Raw genomic sequence first — 23,428 nt, forward strand, 5'->3', positions numbered from 1 at the left:
CAGTTCCTCTGGATCTTGCCTCTGCGCCAGCAGTGTTGGGAACAGCTTAGGCGATAGCACCCACCCCTCTGAGGAGACAAGGAGGTGGTTCCCCATCCACTCAAAATTTCCAGACCACCCTTCGGTTCCCCTCCCTAAGCCGGACAGTGCTGTCCCCAGAATCTCCAAGCCCCCGACTTTACTCTTATCTAACTCGCCCTTAATCTCTCAGTCCAGTGTTCCTCGCCCTCTGGAGTCCACTCCTCCCCCTTTTTCATTTTCTGTACCCTCTTCTAAGAGCGCCCCTCGGATCACTCTGAGGGCAACCTTTTGAGAAATCTCGGTGGAGTTGTGGACTAGAGCCGGGGAGTGTTTTAAAAGTCGGGTTAGAAAGACAGGAAGGTACGATGGCTTCCTCGTCTGGCAACGATGATGATCTCACTATCCCCAGAGCTGCTATCAATAAGATGATCAAAGAGACTCTCCCCAATGTCCGGGTGGCCAACGATGCCCGAGAGCTGGTGGTGAACTGCTGCACCGAATTCATTCACCTTATATCTTCTGAAGCCAATGAAATTTGCAACAAATCGGAAAAGAAGACCATCTCACCAGAGCATGTCATACAAGGTAAGTCTTTGTGTGGAATTTGGTTTAAATGAGCGTCCAGGGGGACAGTTTGCTAGTTCGTTTCAAAAAGCCTTCATTCCTCTTCCTGGTAAGTAGGTGTTAAAGAAAAAGCCACACAAGCAAGGAGGCAGCTGATGCCTTAAGAAAATACCTTTGTAGCATTTGGGGGGTAATTTTTATCCAGTGAATACAGGAGGGAATGCAAATATTAAGGTCAACATTTATCCTCCAAACAAGAGGTATCAGTATAATTTAGGTCTCAAAGCAACAAGAATTGCTTGCCTGCAGTTGAACTTGGATAATGATAACTGAGAAAGAACCCAGGAGTTCTTCCTTTAGACAGAAGAACTTCAGGCAAGAGTAAAGTCGTAGCATTTCTTCCCCACCTAGCCTTTTCACGATTTAGAGGAAAAGATTCATTTTTTTGAACACATAAATTTTAAAAACTCAATATGAGTGTGTTCGGTGTTGTAAAGTTTATTGGTGTTGAATAAAGGAAGTATATTTTCTGCTTTAAATATGACTTGATGGTGGCACATTCATCTACAAGTTACCAAAGCACTCCTATTCTGTAAGAAAAAGGCTGTTCTCCTTTTCCTTCATTTTTTTTTCTTTTTCTTTTTGGTTTTATGTTGCTGGCTTTGTTCTTTAGAGATAAGTTTTTAAAGCTTAGATTGAAAGATTATTTAAAAGATGCTTTTTTTCTTTTTTAGTGGAACATTTCCCTATCATTGCTGCCATTCCTATTTGGAGGTAGATTCTTTTTTTTTTTTGTACTCTCTCAAGCTTTTATTGAAAAGCACTTCTGAAAGTTTTGGCATTTCTTCTCCTGTATCTTGGAAAGAATAGTCCAATAATAGGGATTTGGGAGACTGTATTCTGATGGTTTCTGGGAGGGAAGATACCAGTTGCAATGTTTTGGAATACACTTTCTGTGACTTTTCATACCCTTATGAAAAAGTTGGATTCGAGGTGATAACTTTTTTTGTAATAACCTAATTAAAATTCTAACAATTTCTTGTTTGCTTTTGAAGTCAGAAGAAAATCATGTTCAATTTTAACCATATTAGTATGCAGGTCATTTTTTTAATGGTTTTACTTTCCTGTTATTGTCAAATGGAGAACACAGCTGCTCATATTGACTGTGTCTACTATTTTACTGTCAATATTGACAAAAGATTAAGTGTTTCATTTTTGATCCTTTATTAGGGTCCTGGAGGTAGCTTTAAAATATTCCTTACTGGGCTGGCGATGTAGTTCAGTGGTAGAGCACCTGCCTATCATGTTCCAGACCCAGTACCTGGGTTGGATACCCAGCAAGGGGCAGGGAGATACACATAGTTTCTGCCATTTTGTACATAGGAGGAAAAACCCCTAGGAAGAAGCATATTTGAGTCTTACAGTGATTTTTACCCTATACTTGTTTAGTGTGCTGAGTAGCAAGTGAAAACCGAGTTGTCGGTTTTTCTACTTGTGTTTTAATTTTTAACATAGTATGTGTGATTGCTGTCATAAATCTTTCACAAGATTATCCAACACAAATAGCTATAAGTTCCTTTTACAACTCAAAAAAGAACTTTTGGGCTGGGGTTGTAGTTCAGTGGTAGAGCACTTGCCTAGCACATGTGAGGCACTGGGTTTGATTCTCAGCACCACATAAAAATAAATAAATAAAGTAAAAGTATTGTGTTCATCCACAAGATATATATATATATATTTTTTTTAATAAAGAACTTTGTATCAACATTCCCTTTTTAATGAAAATTGCATAAGATTTCAACAGGATCTGCCTATATTTGTTTACAGCACAAAAGTGGGGATCTGTTTAAAAATCTAATAACATTACAGTCTGTCTTCTTGGGAAGAGTTTATTCTTTTCTAGGTTATATTTAGATTTCTGATTGACATGATGGAATAAAAGTGCAGCTGTAGCAAGCCGTATGCTAAATAGTTCAACTTTGGAACATGCTAAATTCAGTATGAGTCAGAAAGTTACAGTGAAAGAAAATTTTTCTGTGTGTAATGAGGACAGTCTGTTAATTTTAAAAAATCAGGTGTTGACCTGTTACAGTCTTAAAAATTTACCAGAGCTGAGGATGTAGCTCAGTTGTAGAGTGCTTACCTTGCATGCACAAGGCCTTGGGTTCGATTCCCAGCACCACAGAAAAAAGAAAAATCTCCAGTTTTTTTTCTTGTAATGTTGCAGTGCTTTTTATTTTTATTATTTTTTAAAGACAGGGTCTTGCTAATAATAATTTTATAATAACAATTAACAATATACATTTTAAAGTGATAAGGTTCTCACATGTTTAAGTTTGAGCCTTCAGTAAGTTTAATTAACTAGACTGCTTCAGGCCATTTCCCTTGTTCAGTGTGATTTGGCTTTAACTGAGCGCCTTAAGCATTCCAAGACAGTTCTGTTAAATGCAAATTAAGGCTGAAATAATTTTATCAACCATTAAATCTGCGAAATACAGTAATTTAATTAAAACATTTTTTCTGTTTTGATTATTTGAGTTTAAGAAAGTAGACTTGATATTGGAAATCATAGATATCTAGAGGAAGTTATAAGCTATTAAAATTGTCTTTTTGTGAAAACTTTTTTTTTTTTTTTTTTTTTTTGGTACTGGGGAGTGAACCTAGATCCTCTACCACTGAGCTATAGCCCCAGTTCTTTTTTTTTTTTTAGTATTTATTTTTTAGTTTTAGGTGGACACAATATCTTTATTTTCTTTTATGTGGTGCTGAGGATTGAACCCAGGGCCTCATGCATGCCAAGTGAGCACGCTACCACTTGAGCCACATCCCAAGCCCAGCCCCAGTCCTTTCTATTTTTTATTTTGAGACAGGGTCTCACTGAACTGCTGAGGCTGGCCTTGAACCCGAGATCTTCCTGCCTTGGCCTCCTGAGTTGCTAGGATTACAGGCATGCGCCACCAGGTCCTGCTGAACACATACTCTAACATGTTCTGTTGTGTTATGGAATGAATTGACATTTGAGAATTTAAGGGCTATAAGAATCTACATTGGAAGTTCTTTGGCCTTAAGCAAATCTGTTAATTAAGGTCTCTCCACTTATGTATAAATAATATTTGATGTGAGTTATAGCTTTCAAGCTTTTTTTTTTTTTTTAATGGTTCTGAGAATTGAACCCAGGGGTTCTCTAACACTGAGTTGTAACCTGTCTTTTAATTTATTTATTTATTTATTTTTTGAGACAGGTCTTGCTAATTGACTTTTAAAGACCTTTTAAAATTCTAGTCCCTCTTACACTGGTACTTTTGTAACATACAATAAAAATAGATCCCTGGAAAATGAAATGAAAAGCATATATAAAGTTAAAACGTGCTTTTTTGTTATTAGGTTCAATAAACATAAAATTACTTTGTCAGATTGTTATAAACATTCTTAAATGCTTATTTTGAATTTCCATTCTTAACTCATTGCATGCAATTCAAGCAGCAGCCATTACAAGCACATCTGATGCAAGTCTCTGGACCACACTTTGAGTAGCTTTGCTCCAAAGCTTAAATCATAATCTTTTTTGGAAACTAGGTGGGAAGCAATTTTGAAATTAGAGGATCTGCATGATTACAGATAAGTTGTAATAATGAAGAAGGAGAATGATATATTGTATTCTCTAAATAGTCATTCATGTAGATTTTCCCTCCAAAGGGACACGTGTAATTTGCACAATATAATTTATATCAGGTACTTTTCAAGGTTGGATTTTTATTATTCTTAAAATTGATAATTTGTGGTAGGTATACTGGACATGGAACCCAGATCCTTGTGCATGCTAAGCAAGCAATCTACTATTGAGCTCACATCATTATTTGTTTATTTGTGTCAGGGGTTGAATTCAGGGGTGCTTAACCACTGAGCCACATCCCCAGCCCTTTAAAAAAATATTTTATATATATATATTATTAGAGACAGGGTCACACTAAGTTACTTAGGGCTTTACTAAATTGCTGAGGATGGCTTTGAACTTGTAATCCTCCTGCCTTAGCCTCCTAAACTGGGATTACAGAAATGTACCACTAGACCCAGCAAGCCTAAATCTTTTGTTTTTGTTTTGCTTCTACCACTCAACAATTATTTAGTGAATACTGCTAAGCACTTGCTTGGCATTGTGGTAGATACGTGTAGGATGTAGATGGTGAATTTTACTCTGCCATTGGAAGGTGTATTGGAAACCCCATGTACAATTCCCAGAAATACCTTCTCTACCATTATCTCATTAGATTCCCAGGAATAGTGATATCATGGAGGATTTTTTTTTTTTAATTTCTAAACTTTTTTTTTTTTTTCAAATCTCTTTTTACCCCTCCCCTAGACATGGGTTGGTATAGCAATCATAAAAAGAAGATACAGGGCTGGGGCTCATCAGTAGTACCCTTGCCTGGCATATGTGAGGCACTGGGTTCAATTCTCAGCACCACATATAAATAAATAAAAAATAAAGGTCTATCAACAACTAAAAAAAATATTAAAAAAAAAAAAAGGAGGCCTGGGGTTGTGGCTCAGCGGTGGAGTGCTCGCCTTGCATGTGTGCGACCCTGGGTTTGATCCTCAGTACCACATAAAAATAAATAAATAAAATGAAGGTATTGTGTCCAATTACAACTAAAAATTAATATTAAAAAAAAAAAACTAAAGGAGATCCAAACACAAGAACCAAAATGTCTCCCACACTAACACAAAAAACTGGGAATTGTACATGGGGTTTCCGAACAGGACCTGCAGCAGCTACTAATGTCTCTTTATGAGAGTCAGACATTCCTATTGATATAGTATATATATATATAGAGAGAGAGAGAGAGAGACCTCATTCTGGAACTAATTTACAGGGACATCCCAACACCTGCCTATTTTAATACATTAAGCACAAAAAGGAGAGTAAAGGAAGAAAACTAAATAGGAAGAAAAAGTCAGGCCACACTTTGGTTTGAAGGAGGGCAAGGTGGCTAAAGAGTACAGAGTCGTTGCAAGGGATGTGTTTCCTCTTCTGGTGAAGAATTGGCAACCACCTGAATGACAGAGTCCAAAATGACACCCTTCTGTATTGTGTTTCTTAAAAACAACCAAAAATGTAGAGTAGTGGTTATGCCAGGGGCAGCACCAGTTTGGCCACCCCAGCAACCTACTCAGAACAGTGCCTGAGTCCTGCCTTTTCCTTAAGGGAGCACCAGGGATAAAGTCATCAGACCAGCCTGCCTGCTCCACCTTAGCAGGTTAGGGAATTGAGTACGCAGCTCTGAGTGCATCTGTGTGTGCATTTATGATCACCTGGGTTCTGATGAAGAGTGTCCTGTTTTCCTCACAATATCTCCAGGACATCTACAATCAGTTCAGCTACAACTAGACATTGCTGTCTTCCCATCATAGCTGGCTGCCTTTTGCATGCCCCTTGGCATTCTGGAGGAGGGGGTAGAAGAGGGGAAGGGAGTAGTTCCAGGTACCCTCTAAAACCCTCTGAAGATGAAAAGGAAGTGAAGTCAGTTCACACAGCTTGCAGGACTGGCTGCCTGGGAGGTAGATGAAAGTGGGAAGGAAATGGAGAAGGTTCAGAAAGGACAAAAAGGAAACAGGAAGAAACTAAGTGACAACTGTTAGAGGAAGGCCAAGAAGCAGTGAAAAGGATGAAGTGATATGAAATCTACATGTAAAGACAAGTCTTTCTCTGACAGATTAGAGAATCAGTATTTTAAATGCAACTTACTCCTTTATTTTTTTAAACTGTAGTACCTACATCCCCAGTGCCTATCTCTGTAGTTCAACTCCACCTCACCCTTTCCAAGTATATGATTCTTAAGAGTCTTAAAAACTTTTGCTAGATTAATGAGTCAAGAAGTCATTTTGACCTACCTTTTTTTTTTAATCGAAGATGGACACAATACCTTTATTTCATTATTTTTATGTGATGTTGAGGATCAAACCCAATGCCTCACATGTGCTAGGCAAGCACTCTACCACTGATCCACAACCCCAGCCCTTGACCTATGTTCTTATAATGTATTTTAAATGAAACGCATCACACTCGTCCATCCCCACAAACAAGAAAATAGAGAATACTGATTTATATATTTTAAAAGGTACTATATATCATACTATTTTGAATGAAAAATGTGCTTTATCCATTTGAAGTATAGTCATTCAACAAATTCATGTTATATCAAAACTTTTCAAGAGTATATTACTTTGGTGAAATAAGCCTATATTAAGATGATTGTTGCTTGGGGAAGTCTTTACCCTTTTTTTCTTGTTTGTTTTTTCAGTAGCTGCCTTATTATGTGTCTTTCAAGTTGAAAATGTACTAAATATTTTTTTCCCCTCCTATACACCATGGACTTTTCTGGGTGTAGGTTTAAGATACATGGCAGAGGATAGCAGTCAGACTTCTGGGAAACAAGTGATGTGTATTTGTTTAACCCCCAAGTTGTTTTTTTTGTTTGTTTGTTTTGTTTTTTTAATTTCTCTCTTTTTACTTTCACTCTAATAAGATCCTTAGTGAGACTCTCATCAACAATCCGTAAGTTTCCTTTGTTCAAGTTCAAAAAAACCTTTACTAGGGGCTGGGGATGTGGCTCAAGTGGTAGCGCGCTTGCCTGGCATGCGTGCGGCCCGGGTTCGATTCTCAGCACCACATACCAACAAAGATGTTGTGTCCACCAACTAAAAAATAAAAAAATATATTTAAAAAATTCTCTCTCTCTCTCTCTCTCTCTCTCTCTCTCTCTCTCTCTCTCTCTCTCTCCTCTCTCACTCTCTCTTTAAAAAAAAAAAAAAAAAACCTTTACTAGTCTGCCAGAAAAAAATGGTATAATAAACATATACAAATCTATGATGTTTACAGTACAACTAAACCTCCTTAGGTATGATAGTACTGTATAACTTAAAAAACATGTAGGATCTTAAATGGTGGCCCTGTTTAGGAGCCATTTCTGTTTATCTTTTAAAATTCTCATTTGTGTAAAATGGGAATGATTACAAATGATGTAAAATATCCTACTGTTTAAAAGATACTCTCTCCAGCCAGGTGTGGTGGTACATGCTTATAATCTCAGTGACTCAGGAGGCTGAGCAGGGGCATCCCAAGTTTGAGGCTAGCCTGGGTAACTTAGTAAGACCCTATCCCAAAATAAAAGTTAAAAAGGGCCAGGGGGGTGTAGCTCATGGTAGACTGCCCCTGAATTTCACCTCCAGTATTGGAGGGGTGGGGAGAATACTATATTCACTTCTTAATATTTATTAGCTAAAATGTGTTTAAAATTTAGATTAAGGTCAATGCAGTTTTTTTAAAAAATCTTTTTAAATATATTTTTTTAGTTGTAGATGGATATAATACCTTTGTTTTGCTTATTTATTTTTATGTGGTGCTGAGGATCAAACCCAGTACTCACATGTTCGAGGCAAGTGCTCTACTGCTGAATCACAACCCCAGTCCCCATATAAAAAATAAAATTTGAGACAGGGTCTCACTAATTGCTGAGGGCCTCTCTAAGTTGCTGAGGTTGGCCTCAAAGATGCAATCCTCCTGTCTCAGCCTCCTGAGTTGCTGGGATTACAGGTATGCTTCACTGCACTTGGCTGGATTTTCTTAATGTCTAGTAATTTGTGCCATCTTGAAAGATTATCTCTCTATTGTATTGATTTGTTCTGTAAATTTAATATTTGAAATTATAAATATATTTGGCTTGATTAATATGATGATGTTAGCTGTTTGGGTCCTGTACACTTATTAAGCTTCTCCTTTAGATGATTTTTTTTTTGGGGGGGGGGTATCAGGGGTGCTTTAACTGCTGAGCCACATCCCCTCACCCCTTTATATTTTTATTTTGACAAGGGTCTTGCTAAATTGCTTAGGGCCTTGCCAAGTTGCTGGGACTGGCTTTGAACTTGTGATTCTCTGGTCTCAGACTCCTGAGGTTTGTGTCAAAGCACCAGGTTGTCTTTAGATTTAAGAGAAAAAAGAATAGAGGGAAAACATTTCAAGTTGTTTGAGTGATTATTATGTGCTAGACATTTTATAAAATGCCTGTGTCAATTACTTGTTGATTCCTATAATCCTAACACTAATAAAGCTGTAATAATAAATATGTTATCTTGTTCTCTCTGTGGGGCCAGCCTTTAAGCTTATATTTATATTCATTTATTCTTTACAGCCTCCTGATCCAATGATATGTAGATACTATTCTTTTTTAGAGGTGAGAAAACTGGGGCACAGAGGTTAAGGGGTTTATCTAGAGTCATATACCAACATGAAATAGAGTTTGGAGTCAGTTCCTGGCAATTTGACTTCAAGGGCCTACATACTTAACCACTATAAGGCCTCTGATTATAGGAAGATTATGATATAGATGCTATTCTTATTATATAGGTGGAAGAACTGAAGCTTAGAGATATTAAGCAATGTTTCTAAGGCTGTGCAAATACTGACACCTAGGTTTCAGTTCTACATCTGCTTGATTTCTTTTTTTTTTTTTAAACCTTTATTTTTATGTGGTACTAAGACTCAAACCCAGTGCCTCACACTTACTAGGCAGGTACTCTACCACTGAGGCATAACCACATCCCCCATCTGTTTGATTTCAAAATGGGTAGATTACATCTGTCTGGGAGGATCAGGCAAACTTGATTTGAAGATGGGGTTTGATCTGTGCCTTGAATGCATTGTTGTTATCAGGGAATGTGGGAAACTCTGGTTCCTGTTGGAATTTAGCAGAAGTATGCAGAGATTTAATGGCATGATATGGGGGGCTAGATCCTGGAAGACCTTAGTTAGTAGAGGGTTAAGGAAATCAGACTCTCATGAATATGGTGGGAAACCATAAGCCATTCACTTGGTTTTCTTTGTTACTGTCCCAGGCTAATTATTGAAATACTTGACTGTTTATGTCATTCAAAAAAGAAAAGACAAAAAAGTTTTGGTTTCTATATTGACACTTCAAAAAAGTTTATTAATTCAAGTGAAAACACTTAGGCTGCTTAGTCTCACTTATTTTTCTACTGTATCCCACGCTCTTTGAAACCAAAAATTATGTGGTGATGATATGATGTAAGAGAACTCAGAATGATGCCTTTCTGAAGTTTCATGGGGGTTGGGGATGGAAGAGGGTGGGAGATAGGGAAAGGGTTAATTAATTATAATTAACAGTAGTAATTTGCTTTTTCATATCAAAAGATTTTTTTTCACAGAAGCTTGATGAAAACAATTTAACATTTGAAATGAAGTTGCAAATCATGTCTTTAAAACCAGTTTATATAGGAAAATAGATTTGTAAGGGCACATTTGTTATTTCCCCTGAAGAGCAAGTCCCTGAAGTTAGAATTGAGGTTATCTTTACCAAGGACATTCTGGTTCATAATTGTTGAAAGACTACAAAAACTGATTAACTAAATTGATTTATTCTACTTTTTTTTAGCCACCTAAATTTTATTATTGGCTCAAAATACAGAATAGGCCTTTAAGGTATGAATCACCATATAGAAATCTATAAATGTAATTTTAAATACTGTGAACCAAAAGGAAATTTTATGGCAGAAAACACACAGAAAAACTTCATGTTCTATAGGTGGGGAAAAAAAGCTATGTTTTAATCACATTCACATTTTTATTTTTCTAGCTCTAGAAAGTTTGGGATTTGGCTCTTACATTAGTGAAGTAAAAGAAGTCCTACAAGAATGCAAGACAGTAGCGTTAAAAAGAAGAAAGGCCAGTTCTCGTTTGGAAAACCTTGGCATTCCTGAAGAAGAGTTATTAAGACAGCAACAGGAATTATTTGCAAAAGTAAGTGATACATTTTAAATTATTTCATCTGAATACTATCCTGTTTGTTGACAGAATTTGTACTGGTTTCTGAAATCACTTCTTAAATCAACATGTGTGTCTAGAGAATTCTGTTTCTCTGGCTAATCACTTGATTATAGAATCTGATATTTAGAGCTGGCCAGTTTGACTCAGGTTTTATAAAAGTAAATATTTACAGCAACCTGTTTTCTAAAGAGAGCCATTCCAAATAAATACTGAGATTTTACTTTGATGTATTTTCAGACAGAATGATCATTTAAAAGCCTGAAAAGTATACCTAAATGTTAAGATTTAAAATGAATGGTTTAACAAGAAAATACTGTATCAGATTTTATGATAAGGAAAATCTAATTGACATCTAATTTGTAGTTAAATTGGGTCTTTATTATACCTTTAAAACATTCTAATCTTAACATTTGTTAAAGAACTAATAAATAGGGACTAAGGTTGTACACGTGTGAGGCACTGGGTTCAATACTCAGCAGCACATAAAAAATAAAGGTAATATGTCCATTTGCAACTAACAAAAACATTTAAAAAAAGAACTAATAAATAGAGCAGAAAAAGGAAGAAAGCTTTCTTCTTTCTTTTTATAATTCTAATTTCTACTCTATTAAGGATTAGCACTAATATCTCTCTATTTTTCAAAAGGAGGTAGAGGTGGCAAGGCTTGGTTTTTTTGTTGTTGTTTTGTTACCTTTTTTTTATTTTTTAAGAAATTGGAAGATAGTTTGGGGTTGAATACAAGTGAGATTTTTCATTAGGTACTATAATAGCCATTAGAGAACTGAGAAGTATCATTTTAGTCGAACTCTTTCAAATTAGTATCATAATTAGTCTTCCTGCAGTTATATTAGTTTGGTTTATATCAAAAAGCAATTGAAGTGGGGATTGTAGCTCGGTGGTAGAGCACTTGCTTGCCTCGTGTGTGGGGCCTTGGGTTTGATCCTCAGCAACACATAAAAATAAAATAAAGATGTTGTGTCTGCCAAAAACTAAAAAATAAATATTAAAAAAAAATCTCTCTTTCTCTCTTAAAATAAATAAAAAAATAAAGATATTGTGTCCATCTACAACTAAAAAAAAATATTTAAAAAAAAAAAACATTTGAAGCTGGGGTTGTAGCTCAGTGGTAAAGCACTTGTCTCGAATGTGTGAGGCATTGGGTTTGATCCTCAGCACCACATAAAAATAAGTAAAGATACTGTGTGTTCATCTACAACTAAAAAAAATATTTAAAAAAAGCATTTGAGTAGGCCTGTAATCCCAGCTGCTCTGAAGGCTGAGGCAGGAGGATCAGGCAAGAGGATCTCATGTTCAAAGCCTGCCTCAGCAACGGTGAGGTGCTAAGCAACTCAGTGAGATTCTGTCTCTAAATAAAATACAAAGTAGGGCTGGGGATGTGGCTTAGTGTAGTCGAATGCCCCTGAGTTCAATCCCTGGTACAAAAACAAACAAAAAAATCTATTTGTCATATATATATTTTTTATTTTATTGGGCATTAGGCATGAGGTACCATTTAAACAAGTAAAAAATATAATAACTTATCAACATTTATTGAGTTTTGCCTATGTGTTGATCACATTTTCAAATAATTTACCTTTATTATCCCATTTAATCATAAGAACCTATGAAGTAGGTACAAAAGAGGAAAAGGCCTCTAAGGCAATCCTGAACACATGCAAATTATATTATAATCTATATTATAATACATATGAATATGAGGTACCAAAGAAAGAATGATGATTTTTTTTGCCAGGGCAGGAGGGTACTAGGGATTAAACCCAGGGATTCTCAACCACTGAGCCACATCCCCAACCCTTTTTTATTTTTTATTTTGAGACAAGTCTCATTAAGTTGCTTGGGGCATGGCTCAATTGCCAAGGCTAGTTTTGAACTTGTGATTCTCCTGCCTCAGCCTCTTGAGATACTAGGATTACAAGTATGTGCCACAGGGCCCCGCCAAGGATATGTTTTTTAAAAACATAAACAGCTATTATTTTATTGATTCTCTACTATTGGAGATCACTAGGGGGCGCCAAATTAAATATACATGAAAGAAAGTAGACGCTTTGCTAGATTCTTTACATACCTTGCAAGATTTTAATAAAATAATGTAAATTTTATTATGTTCATTTGCAACTTAGGAAATAGACTCATCCATCCATCCATCCATCCTTCCATCCTTCCTTCCTTCCTTCCTTCCTTCCTTCCTTCCTTCCTTCCTTCCTCTCTTCCTTTTTTTCTTTCTTATATTGGGGATTGTATCCAGAGGGGCACTTCAACACTGAGCTAGCTACATCCTAGTCCTTTTTAATTTGTATTTTGAGACAGGGTCTCACTAAGTTGCCAAGGCTAGCCTGGAACTTGCATTCCTCCTGCCTCAACATCCCCTGTTGCTGAAATTATAGGTGTGCACCACCATATATGGCTTGTCACCATTTTCTACGTAAATTTATTTTGGAAATTTAAAAAGAGTTTGATTTATCCTTGCCAGGGCAGAAAGGTAAATGAAATAATTGTCTTCACTTCTTCATATCTGTCTTCACCTCTTTATCATGATAATCTGCTTTTTTAAAAAAAGGTTTTTTTAGTTGTTAATGGACCATTTATTTTATTTATATGTGGTGCTAAGAATCGAACCCAGTGCCTCACACATGCTAGGCAAGCACTCTGCCACTGAGCCCCTGATAATCTGCTTTTTTAAATTCCTCTCTTTCTTTTTAATATTTTTTAGTTTTTGATGGACCTTTATTTTATTTATTTGTATATGGTACTGAGAATTGAACCTAATGCGTCATACACGCTAGGCAAGCGCGCTACCACTGAGCCACAACCTCAGCTCCTAATTGCTTTTTCTTATCTCCCTTAATTCTTACTCTGGCTTGTTGGTGAAGATTCCTAGTATTTACTTTTATGAAGAAGATCAGCAGAGGTAAAATTATGGCAGCTACCTAGTACTTCCCTGGAGAAAAGTACTTAAGTTCTTAGTATGAAAGGAACTAAGTAAATGTATCTTTTTAAATTAATTTTACTTCTAGACTTTATTCAAATAGTAACACAGTGACAACCTCATTTTAAGCTAACTGCAGATATTTGGAAGGGGAGAACTTTAATATATCAAGGTTGAAGTTAAGTATAAATTAATAATTTTATCATTCGGAAGTAACAATGTTAACATACGCCAGCCACAGTGACGCATGCCTGTAGTCCCAACAGCTCGGGAGGCTGAAGCAGGAGGATCACGAATTCAAAGCCTGCCTTAGCAAGAGTGAGGCACTAAGCAACTCAGTGAGATCCTATCTCCAAACAAAATACAAAATAGGGGTAGGGATGTGGCTTAGTGGTCAAGTGCACCTGAGTTCAATCCCCTGTACTCAAAAGGAAAAAAAAAAAAAGCCAAAACAAACAAAAAAGAACATTAACACATAATGAAAATTCCAAAAAGAAGCAGTGAATTAGAAAGTATATACCTTTTTTTTCCCCCACATCCTCATTTTAGAAGATACATACTTGGGGGAGGAAGGGCAGAAAAGGGAACTACTGGGGAATGATATTGGCTAAATTATATTGTTAAGTTGTGTGTTACAAATATGTAACAACAAATCCCACATGTATGTATAACTGTAATGCACCAATAAAAAATATGAGGGAAAAAATCTGATAAGTACTTGGGACGGTTGGGTAGAAGGCAAAAGAGAAAGAAATAGTAAATACCATTGAAAATAAGAAATTTTGGAAATGCATACAAATATATTAGTCAACAACAATTTTTAATGGCATAAATACTTTTGTGTTCAGAGAGCAAAATATAAAAGCTTATATGGAATCATGGTACGTAACAGCCAGTGAAGTTTGAAATATAAATAACACATATTTTTAGATATCGTTGAATAAATTATAAAATCAAGCATCTTTTCAATAAAGCTTTAATGGAGTTAAATTCTTTGAAATTTTATTCTGTCACAAAATCATGCAGAGTAGGTATTCTCAAATTGATTAAATTAACATCTTCCCCACCCCCACAGTTTTCTTGTGACCATTTAAATGTTTTTAGTGAAGCATTCAGTCTCTTTTGAACTCTTTGAGTATTCCTGCCATAAAAATAAATATTTCTGTTGGCAGGGTTGGGGGTGTTGTTTGGGGGATTGAACCCAGGGGTGTTTTACCATTGAGTTATATCTCAACTTCTTTTTAAATTAATTTTGAGGCAGTCTCATTAGGTTTCTGAGAGTCTCACTAAGTTGCTAAGGCTTGCCTTGAACCTGGGATCCTTCTGCCTTAGCCTCCATAGTTGCTGAGATGAGAGGTGTGTGCCACAGCCAAGCTAACAATAAATATGCCTATGTATTAGAACTGTGTGCCTATTTATTTATAAATAGGTAGAAATAGTTATTAGAATAGCTGGTTTCTAATTTCTAAAACAAAAGGAAGCTTACTGTAAAAATTGTCTTTATCTACTAAATACCTTTAGTCTTTTCCTTAGTCTTTTCTTCTTCTGACTTTAAACATATACAGGTCTCTCTTCCATCTGTTGCTATAATGATCTATGGTACCATCTTTTGAAAACGTATGCCACTTTTTCTTGCAGTTTGATTTATGCCCTATCACAGAGATATCACCAAATCGAGTGACTTTTTTCCCCATTAGGTGTTCACTTTTTTTAGTTTTTGTTTTGTTTTTGTGGTATTAAATAGAGATGGAACCCAGGGGCACTCTACCACTATGCCACATCACCAACTCTATTTTTTAAAATTTTGAGATAGGGTCTTACTAAGTTGCCTGGGCCAGCCTTGAACTTGAGATTCTGCTGTCTTGGCCTGCAGGTAGCTGAAATTACAGGTGTGTACCACTGTGCACCTGGCAAGGTTTGTTTGTTTGTTTTTAATAACAAAATAGCCATTTACCTAGACATCTTCTTTTATTAACTTTTGATACTGTGGTTGCTTGGATAGTATTCTCCAAGATAATAATATTTCTTTTCTTCTACTTCTTTACCACCACCCTCACCCAAATCACCTGATTCTGGCTCTTGAGTCAACAAATCTTAAATTAAAATTCAATTGACAGGGCTGGGGATGTGGCTCAAGTGGTAGCGTGCGGCCCGGGTTCTATCCTCAGTACCACATACAAACAAAGATGTTGTGTCCGCTGAAAACTAAAAAATGAATATTAAAATTCATTCTCTCTCTCTCTTTCTCTGTCTCTCTCAAAAAAAAAAAAGATAATGAAAGAATACCATGAACAACTTTAAAAAAATTCAATTGACAAATGGGTCCCCACTGATATGAGATATATATGGTGCTGCAGATGTACAAAGATGAAGAATATATTGTTCTTATTTGAAACTAAGGATATCTTGTAGGTGAGAGAAAATAGATACACTAAAAATTATAATATAATACTGTTTTGATAAGGAAGATAACTATAATATAAGGCTAATTAACTCATGAAAAAGAGATCTCATGTCAGAGATATTATATCAGATTTTGGGGATATAAAAGTGTGCCAGCTAAGTAGTTATCTTATCTAAAAACCCATTTTCTATGCTGTGTTTTATTACTAGACCTAGCATATTATGCCAACCCCACTTCCCACTCCCCTTATCTACAGAGAATCCTTAGGTGATGCCTGAAAACACAGATATTACCAAATCCTACACACAAAAAACTTGTGACAGCCACAACTAATTTCTGAAGCAAAAGGAAGCTTACTATAAAAATTGTCTTTAACTACTATACCTTTAGTCTTTTCCTTAGTCACTTCCTCTGACTTTAACTGTATACAGGTCTCTCTTCCATCTGTTGTGATAATGATCTGTGGTACCATCTTTTGAAAATGTATGCCACTTTTTCTGATAACCAATACAGCTTTTAAGTGAGTGATAGGTGGGTTAGCATATACATCATGGATATGCAGAGGGATGATTCACATTCTAGGTGGGGTAAAGCTGGACAATGTGAGATTTCACCATGTGCATAATGGCACACAATTTAAAATTTATGAATGGTTTATTTCTAGAGTTTTCCGTTTATTATATTGGTTGACTATAGGTAACTAAAACAATGAAAAGTGAAACTATAGATGAGGGGATTTCTGTACTCTGCAAACCACATCTGCTTTCTAACCTAACTCCTCATTATCTCTTGCCACTGGAGGGTCTCTTGAGGGATATTACAAGGCTAGAAAAAGTAAAAGTAGCAAGTTGTTTTTCCTTCCTCTTGGCTTCCATTTCCTTTCAGCAACCCAGGAACACTTCTTCACCCTGGCTACATGAGTTTGTCTTGTAGCAAGAACTGAATCTAGTTTGCATTTTCTCTAATACCATAACTGCACCTTCCTCCTCAAGGTTGTGGATCTCAACCCTTGGGTCCTTCTCTAACCTCAGATATGTTAGTACCAACTAATTTATGCCTCTTCTTCAGAGGTTTGAGTTTCAGTTCCATGTGGTTGTCCCTCTAAACTTCTGAGTTTTAAAATTTCTAGCTTCTTCCCTAGTTTTAGGGTTGTTAGCTGCTCCCTATATTTGCCATCTCCTTGGTATCTTGTCAATTACCGGTTACCAACTTTATACTTAATTAATAAACCTTTATATTAAATTCTTTCTGTTCCCATAGTGTGACTTCTATTTCCTGATTATACATCGACTGATACTAGAAGGAGAAAATAGTATTTCAATGTGACTTGAAGAAAGGGTCTAATTTCATAGGTAAAAATTAGGAAATTTCAAATAAAATGAATATCAGCAAGAGTAAAGGTAACAAAGATAAAGTATGGTATAAATTTGGGAAACATTTTATGTTCTATGGTTTTTTGTTTTGTATTTTTCTTTAAGCATAAGAATAGGGAATTATGATAGAAATTTGGAAAGAAATATCAGGGTAGCTAGTGCATTCATGTGTAATACTTTTTTTCCCTAAGACTTAAAGATATTGTACAGAGAACTTTTAAGGCACAGAAATAATTTTTATATTAACATGTTTATATCAAAATTGTAATCAGATGAGGGGATAAAAAATTAAATAAAGGGAAAGAAGCCAAAGAAAGAAAATTTTGATTTCTGTAAACTTTTTTAACTTCTTCATTGAACCTAAAGATCACAGAGTTCTTGTTTTCCAGATGTACCTTAAATACACAGTAGTTGGAAAATATCCAAGTTTATAGTAACTAAGTTAATTGGCTTACTTTACCTTTAAACAAAGTATATACATTGAGGGTTAAAAGATTATTTACTTTTATGTGTTTGATGTTTAGGCAAGACAGCAACAAGCAGAATTGGCTCAACAGGAATGGCTTCAAATGCAGCAGGCTGCCCAACAAGCCCAGCTTGCTGCTGCCTCAGCCAGTGCATCCAATCAGGCAGGATCTTCTCAAGATGAAGATGATGATGATGATATCTGAAATTCACCAGCTGAGTTTGTGTTTCTTCTATAAATGTTTTTTCTTGCACAACAAAACAGTGAAAGAAATGCTTATCTGTAATTTTGTATACATCTTGGTGGACTTGCCAATTGGTATTCTAGGGATGTCTGCTGTTAAGTTTCATCTATTGTGTGCTATACATGTAAAAACTGTATCTTTGAACTATTGAAAATTTAAGGTTCAGAATATCAATTTTGAATTTTTAATGGCGTTTATGAAATTTTAGATAGCAGTGAGCCCTTTATTTGATCAATAAACAGTGTTACAAAAACTTCAAGTTTATAAAAATACAGTGGAATTTATAAAGAAGTTCTTAATCTGCATTTGCATTTCCTCTGCCCTTTTAACCAAATTAAAATTGGGAATTTTAAATTGAGGTGGGGTGCAGTGTGATGCAGAATAAATTGGATCAGGTTGGTGAAAAAAAGAGTTCAGTTATGTATTATCTGAATTTTTTGTCTTTTAAAATGAGTATATACACAGGCAATAAACATGCTCAGATAAATATACTTATTTAGAGAGTCCTCAATACAAGACATTTAAAAACTAGGAAGGGAGTGTGTTCAATAGTAGTTGTATAAATTTGATGAGTTATGTTTTTTTGTTTTGTTTTGCATAGAGGTGAAAGCTAGTTTTATTATAGCATAATTTATCTTGAGCTACACTATTACATTTCAAAGACTGCCCAATTTTGAAGACTGTCATTATTCTTACTATTTCACTCCAGTTCAGTACTTGTTATAGTATTACTTGCTTAGTCCATTCATGTTTATATTGTTCCAAGTATATGGGTGGGACTTGTGAAACAATTGCTTGGTTCCGTTGGTTTAACTGAGGTTCATGAATATTCAGACCTTTGCTAGGGAAAAGAAATGAAAGCTAATGGATATGCTTGCTATGAAAGAGGGCTTTTTAAAAAATTTAACTTGTAGTTGTAGTTTACTTATTGTTTTTAGCATTACATTTACATTTTCTTGACTAGATGGCCTAGAGAATCCCATTGCTACCTTTTGAAATGACATTGTCTCCATCATAATTGAGTAATAGCTTTAAAAAATTGATTCTTTTTAAAGAAAGTGTCATAATTGATCAGCTCTATACGAAACATATAGTTTCAACCTGCTCGTTAAAGGGAAGAATCTTTAATCTGGTTCCAATAAATAAAGTATAGTATTGATTATTATAGGAATTCAGCATATTGGAGAAAAATGGCACATTATATTTTGGAAACAGAAAGGAAAAGCTACTTAAAATAATATGAAGTAATTAAATTCCTATGTCAGTTGCCAAATCATTTAAATTTCTATATTCCCCAAGCCCAAAAATAGATTCTAGTTGCCATGATTCCAATTTTAATTGGAGAGCTAAATAAGTAAAGTTTGTAAGTATTAGATGTCTTAATCATATTTTGCATTTTAGAAAAAGGGAAACATCGTTGTATACTTATCAAATACACTTCCCCCATATAAAAAAAGGTTAATAATTTTGCCGAATGTTACTTCAAGTTACTTCCTGGATGTCATATCCATGAAGTACGTTTGGATGAGATGGAATTGTTTTTTAAAAAGTTTAAGTACCAAAGGTAGTCTAGTCTAGAGAAATAATAAGTTAATAAGTATTGGCTTTTCCAATTTGTACTGTAACATTCTTATACTTTTTTTTTTTTTAGTGTATCTATTTCTCAAGTAAACAACTTAGATATTTTTCCATGCCTTTTTCTTTTTGATGCAGAGTTCAGGTTAATTAATATTTTACTGCATCTGATAATGTATTATATGTTTGAAGCCTATGACTTTTCATTTTGACATTCTTGTGATTTCATATGCTGTATTCTTCAAGCAATAAAATTCTGATGTGTTTTATAAATTGTTTTTATATTTAATGATCTATAGGGAGATATCTATCACTATTTTTACTAGTTTCAGGAATGTTAGACCCAAAAGACTTTTTGGTCATTTGGTGTATTTCTTGTTTGTTTACTGTTATTTCAGAAAATGTGATTTTACTTGTGTTTTTGTAATTTACAGCAAGGCATAACAAAACTAATTAAGCAGTATTTTATTTTTAGCATTTTAAAAGTCACTGTTATATGTTGCCAGTCATTAAAACTTTTTAGTCTTTGGAGACAAAAACAAAATCTTTAGTGTTTTTGAGAAATAAAATTGTCGTTTAGTAAAGATTTTTTTCCATCCCCTTGAATATCTATCTTTTTCAGCAGATTGTAAGATTGATAAGCATTGAAAAAGGCACCAATTTTTAAAATTGCATATACCTATATACGTACTGGAGAGTGCACAAATAAAGGTCTGTACAAGTTAAATACATTCAGCATCAGCCCTCAGATTAAGTAGACACAGAACATTTTGAACAACCTAAAAGCACCCGGGCCCTTACCTTAATACTGTCTTCTTCTTCCTTAGAAGTAACTACTATTCTCACTTAAAATCAGATTAGTTTTGCCTGCAACACAAATTTGTTCTCAAACAGTCCTAGAGATGAGAAGTCCTAAATCAGGACTTTCATTAGGTCAAAATCAAGATATCCACAAGGTTGATCCTTAGGATTGTGAGAGGAGAATCCTTTTTGATGCTTTTTTTCAGATTCTAATGACTGCCATTACTGGGATTATAGCCCCTTCTTCCATGTGTCTGCTGCTATTCCTACATCATCTTCTCATACATAGTCAGATCTTTCTTCTCTCTTACATTTATGACACTTTTTTTAACCTTGAAAGGAATTTATGGCTCCTCCAGATATTTCAGAATAATCCTCCCATCTCAAAATTCTGAATTTGATTACATGTGCAAAGTCTCTTACCATTTTAAATGATAGTCACAGGTTCTAGAGATTAGGATCTAGACATCTTTGGAGGCTATTATTTAACCTACCAAAATGACATTGACCGATATAGTTGCATATATTTGTAGTTCTTTCATTATCTTTGCTGCATTTAGTGTTCCATTAATCCATTTCTTATTACATCCAAAATTTACTATCCATTCTATCCATACTGTCTTTGATGAACATTTGAGGAATTTCCAGTTCTGGGCTATTAGGAATAGTGCTAGTGAAGAACATTTTTATACACTTTTTAGTTATTTGAGTGGGTATGTACCTAGGAGGGGAATTTCTGGGTCATGGGGTGTGCATATTTTTAATTATAGTATGTGCTTTTGAACCGTTTTCCTCAGTGTTTGTAAGAAGGCACCATTTAAATATGTAGCTAAATAATGAATTACCCTAATGGTCTAGGGGCCTAACAATGTTAGTGGATTTCTCAAAACAACTAAATTATATCAAATGAGTTATATTTCTACAGCAGGTCTGCTTCTATTTAATATAAGAGGAAAATAAAAACAGAAGTATTTGTTCTTATTACTGATAGTAGTAGTATGCACTCATTAGGTTATTGCTCCTCAAATGTAATAGAAGTTTAAGGTAATTCTAAATAATAGGTTGAGTTATAAGTAGTGTGTTGAGTTGTAGAAAAATAGGTAATTTAATTTTTCAGTTAGGTTTTAAAATTTTGGTTATAATCTTATTTAAATAAATACACAGATATTTCCTCATAAAGTTCTCTAAATTATATCTGTCAAACTTATAGATGACTGTGTGACCATTAAAAAAAAGTATTCAGTCCAGATAGTATGCATAGGCACTGCCTTCTTTTGTCTTCAATTTGGATTTTTTGTTTCCTTCTCTGACCCTGGCCCCTTAGCCAGAAGTCCTGTTCTACCACCCTCTCTTTTTCTTCTTACCCAGGCTCAATAAGTATCACAGGTAAGATTACCTAAAGTGAAGAGAATGACAACATCATAAGCAGCCTCTCACCAAAGTGTTACCAGTCCTTATCCAGTTTCCTCAAAATAAATGAAAAGAGAAAGTAGGGAATAAAAGGAGAAAAATTTTAACTTATGACCCATTACTACTGTAAATCAAGAAACTTAATAAAGCCTTAGAATAGGATATCTCAACTTCAGTATTATTAGCGTTCATTATTTTTTTGTGTGTGTGTGGGAGGCTATTTTGTACATTGTAGGGTCATTAGCAACATCCTTGGCTTAGACCCACTACATGCTAGTAGCACCCCTTCTAGCCCCACTCCCAGTTGTGACAACCCCAAAATATATCAAGACATTGCCAAATGTCTTTGGGAACAGGGAAGAGGGCTAAAATTATCCATTGTTGAAAATTACTGCCTTAGAATAGTGAGGGTTTCTTTTTAGATAGGGTACTGAGGGAAAGGCTATGAAACTGAATCCTTGTTAGAAGTAACATGATGTTACTGGAAAAAGAAAGAAACAGATGATTTTAAAAGAATAGGCCCAGGATTAAAATGAGTTTTCTGAAAATCCAGTCATACAGGCCGCTCTTAACTTCACATCTGCTGATCCCTCAGCCCCTTAGAGTCCAGACCACTTATATTTCTGTCTACCAGCTTTCTGCTTTTTCACCTTGCTGCTAGCCAGGTGAAAAATTTTGACACAGATTTGGTATACTATGTCATTAGTATTTTGACACAGATTTGGTATACTATGTCATTAGTGTGTACATATTCATTTTTTGCGGGACTAGAGATTGAACCTAGGGGCACTCTACCACTACTAAATCCCTACTTTTTGGTGGTGGGTGGGGGATACTAAGGATTGAAATGGACACTCAACCACTGAGCCACATCCCCAGTCCTATTTTGTATTTTATTTAGAGACAATGTCTCACTGAGTTGCTTAGCACTTCACTTTTGCTGAAGCTGGCTTTGAATTCATGATCCTCTTGCCTCAGCCTCCTGAGTCACTGGGATTACAGGCGTGCGCCACTGCGCCTGGACCTAAATCTTTTTGAGACAGAGTCTTACTATGTTGCCCAGGCAGGCCTTGAACTTGCAATCCTCCTGCCTTAGCATCCCAATTGGTTGTGATTATAGGTGTACAGTATGACACCTGGTAGAATTTCCTTTGTTTATAAGGCTGAATAATATTCCATTATATGTATCACATTTTTTTTATTCATTCATCTATTGGTAGACAATTAGATTACTTCTATCTCTTGGGTATTGTAATGCTGCTGTGAATATTGGTGTACATATAGTTGTTCATGTTCCTAACGTGTTATTTTTGAGTGTACAGATCTATATGTTGAGAACTGAAACGGGGAAAGCAGTATAGTGGGAATGTAGGTATAAAAGAGCATTTATAATATATAATAAACATGACATGAACACAGAGCACCAACTCTTTTTATTCTAGAACTTTACCTATGTTATTTCATTCACCTCTGTTATGTAAGTATTGGTAACCCAGGGTGGCAGACTGGTAACACAGGCATAGCATTAAAAATAATAGACATTCAATACACAGTATTTTATTTTTTATTTATGAAGTACCATATCTTATGCAGGAGAATGTAGAGAATCATGCTGCTTCCTTTTAATTTCATATTATATGTTTCTTGCTTTTGTTTGTTTATATGAACAGTACTTGCCTCTAAATAGATGATGTAGAACAGGTTAAAAAAAAGGAGATTTGCAGAAATAAGTTGTCAGTGTGGTTGAAGATTTTTTTAAATGAGTTGGGAATAGAGGGAGCA

At 35.2% G+C, this 23,428-nt stretch overlaps 1 protein-coding gene across 1 annotated transcript; it reads left to right on the top strand.

Annotated features, from left to right (window-relative positions):
- The first annotated feature begins 386 nt into the window (after positions 1–386).
- Dr1 (down-regulator of transcription 1) lies at positions 387–23,066 on the top strand. The gene is made up of 3 exons (XM_005327717.3): positions 387–606; positions 10,236–10,399; positions 17,675–23,066. Exons 1-3 carry the CDS (start codon positions 387–389, stop codon positions 17,819–17,821), a joined length of 531 nt encoding a protein of 176 aa, XP_005327774.1. The 3' UTR covers positions 17,822–23,066.
- Positions 23,067–23,428: the final 362 nt, after the last annotated feature.

The sequence above is a fragment of the Ictidomys tridecemlineatus genome, chromosome 11, assembly GCF_052094955.1.
Source record: "Ictidomys tridecemlineatus isolate mIctTri1 chromosome 11, mIctTri1.hap1, whole genome shotgun sequence".
NCBI lineage: Eukaryota > Metazoa > Chordata > Mammalia > Rodentia > Sciuridae > Ictidomys > Ictidomys tridecemlineatus.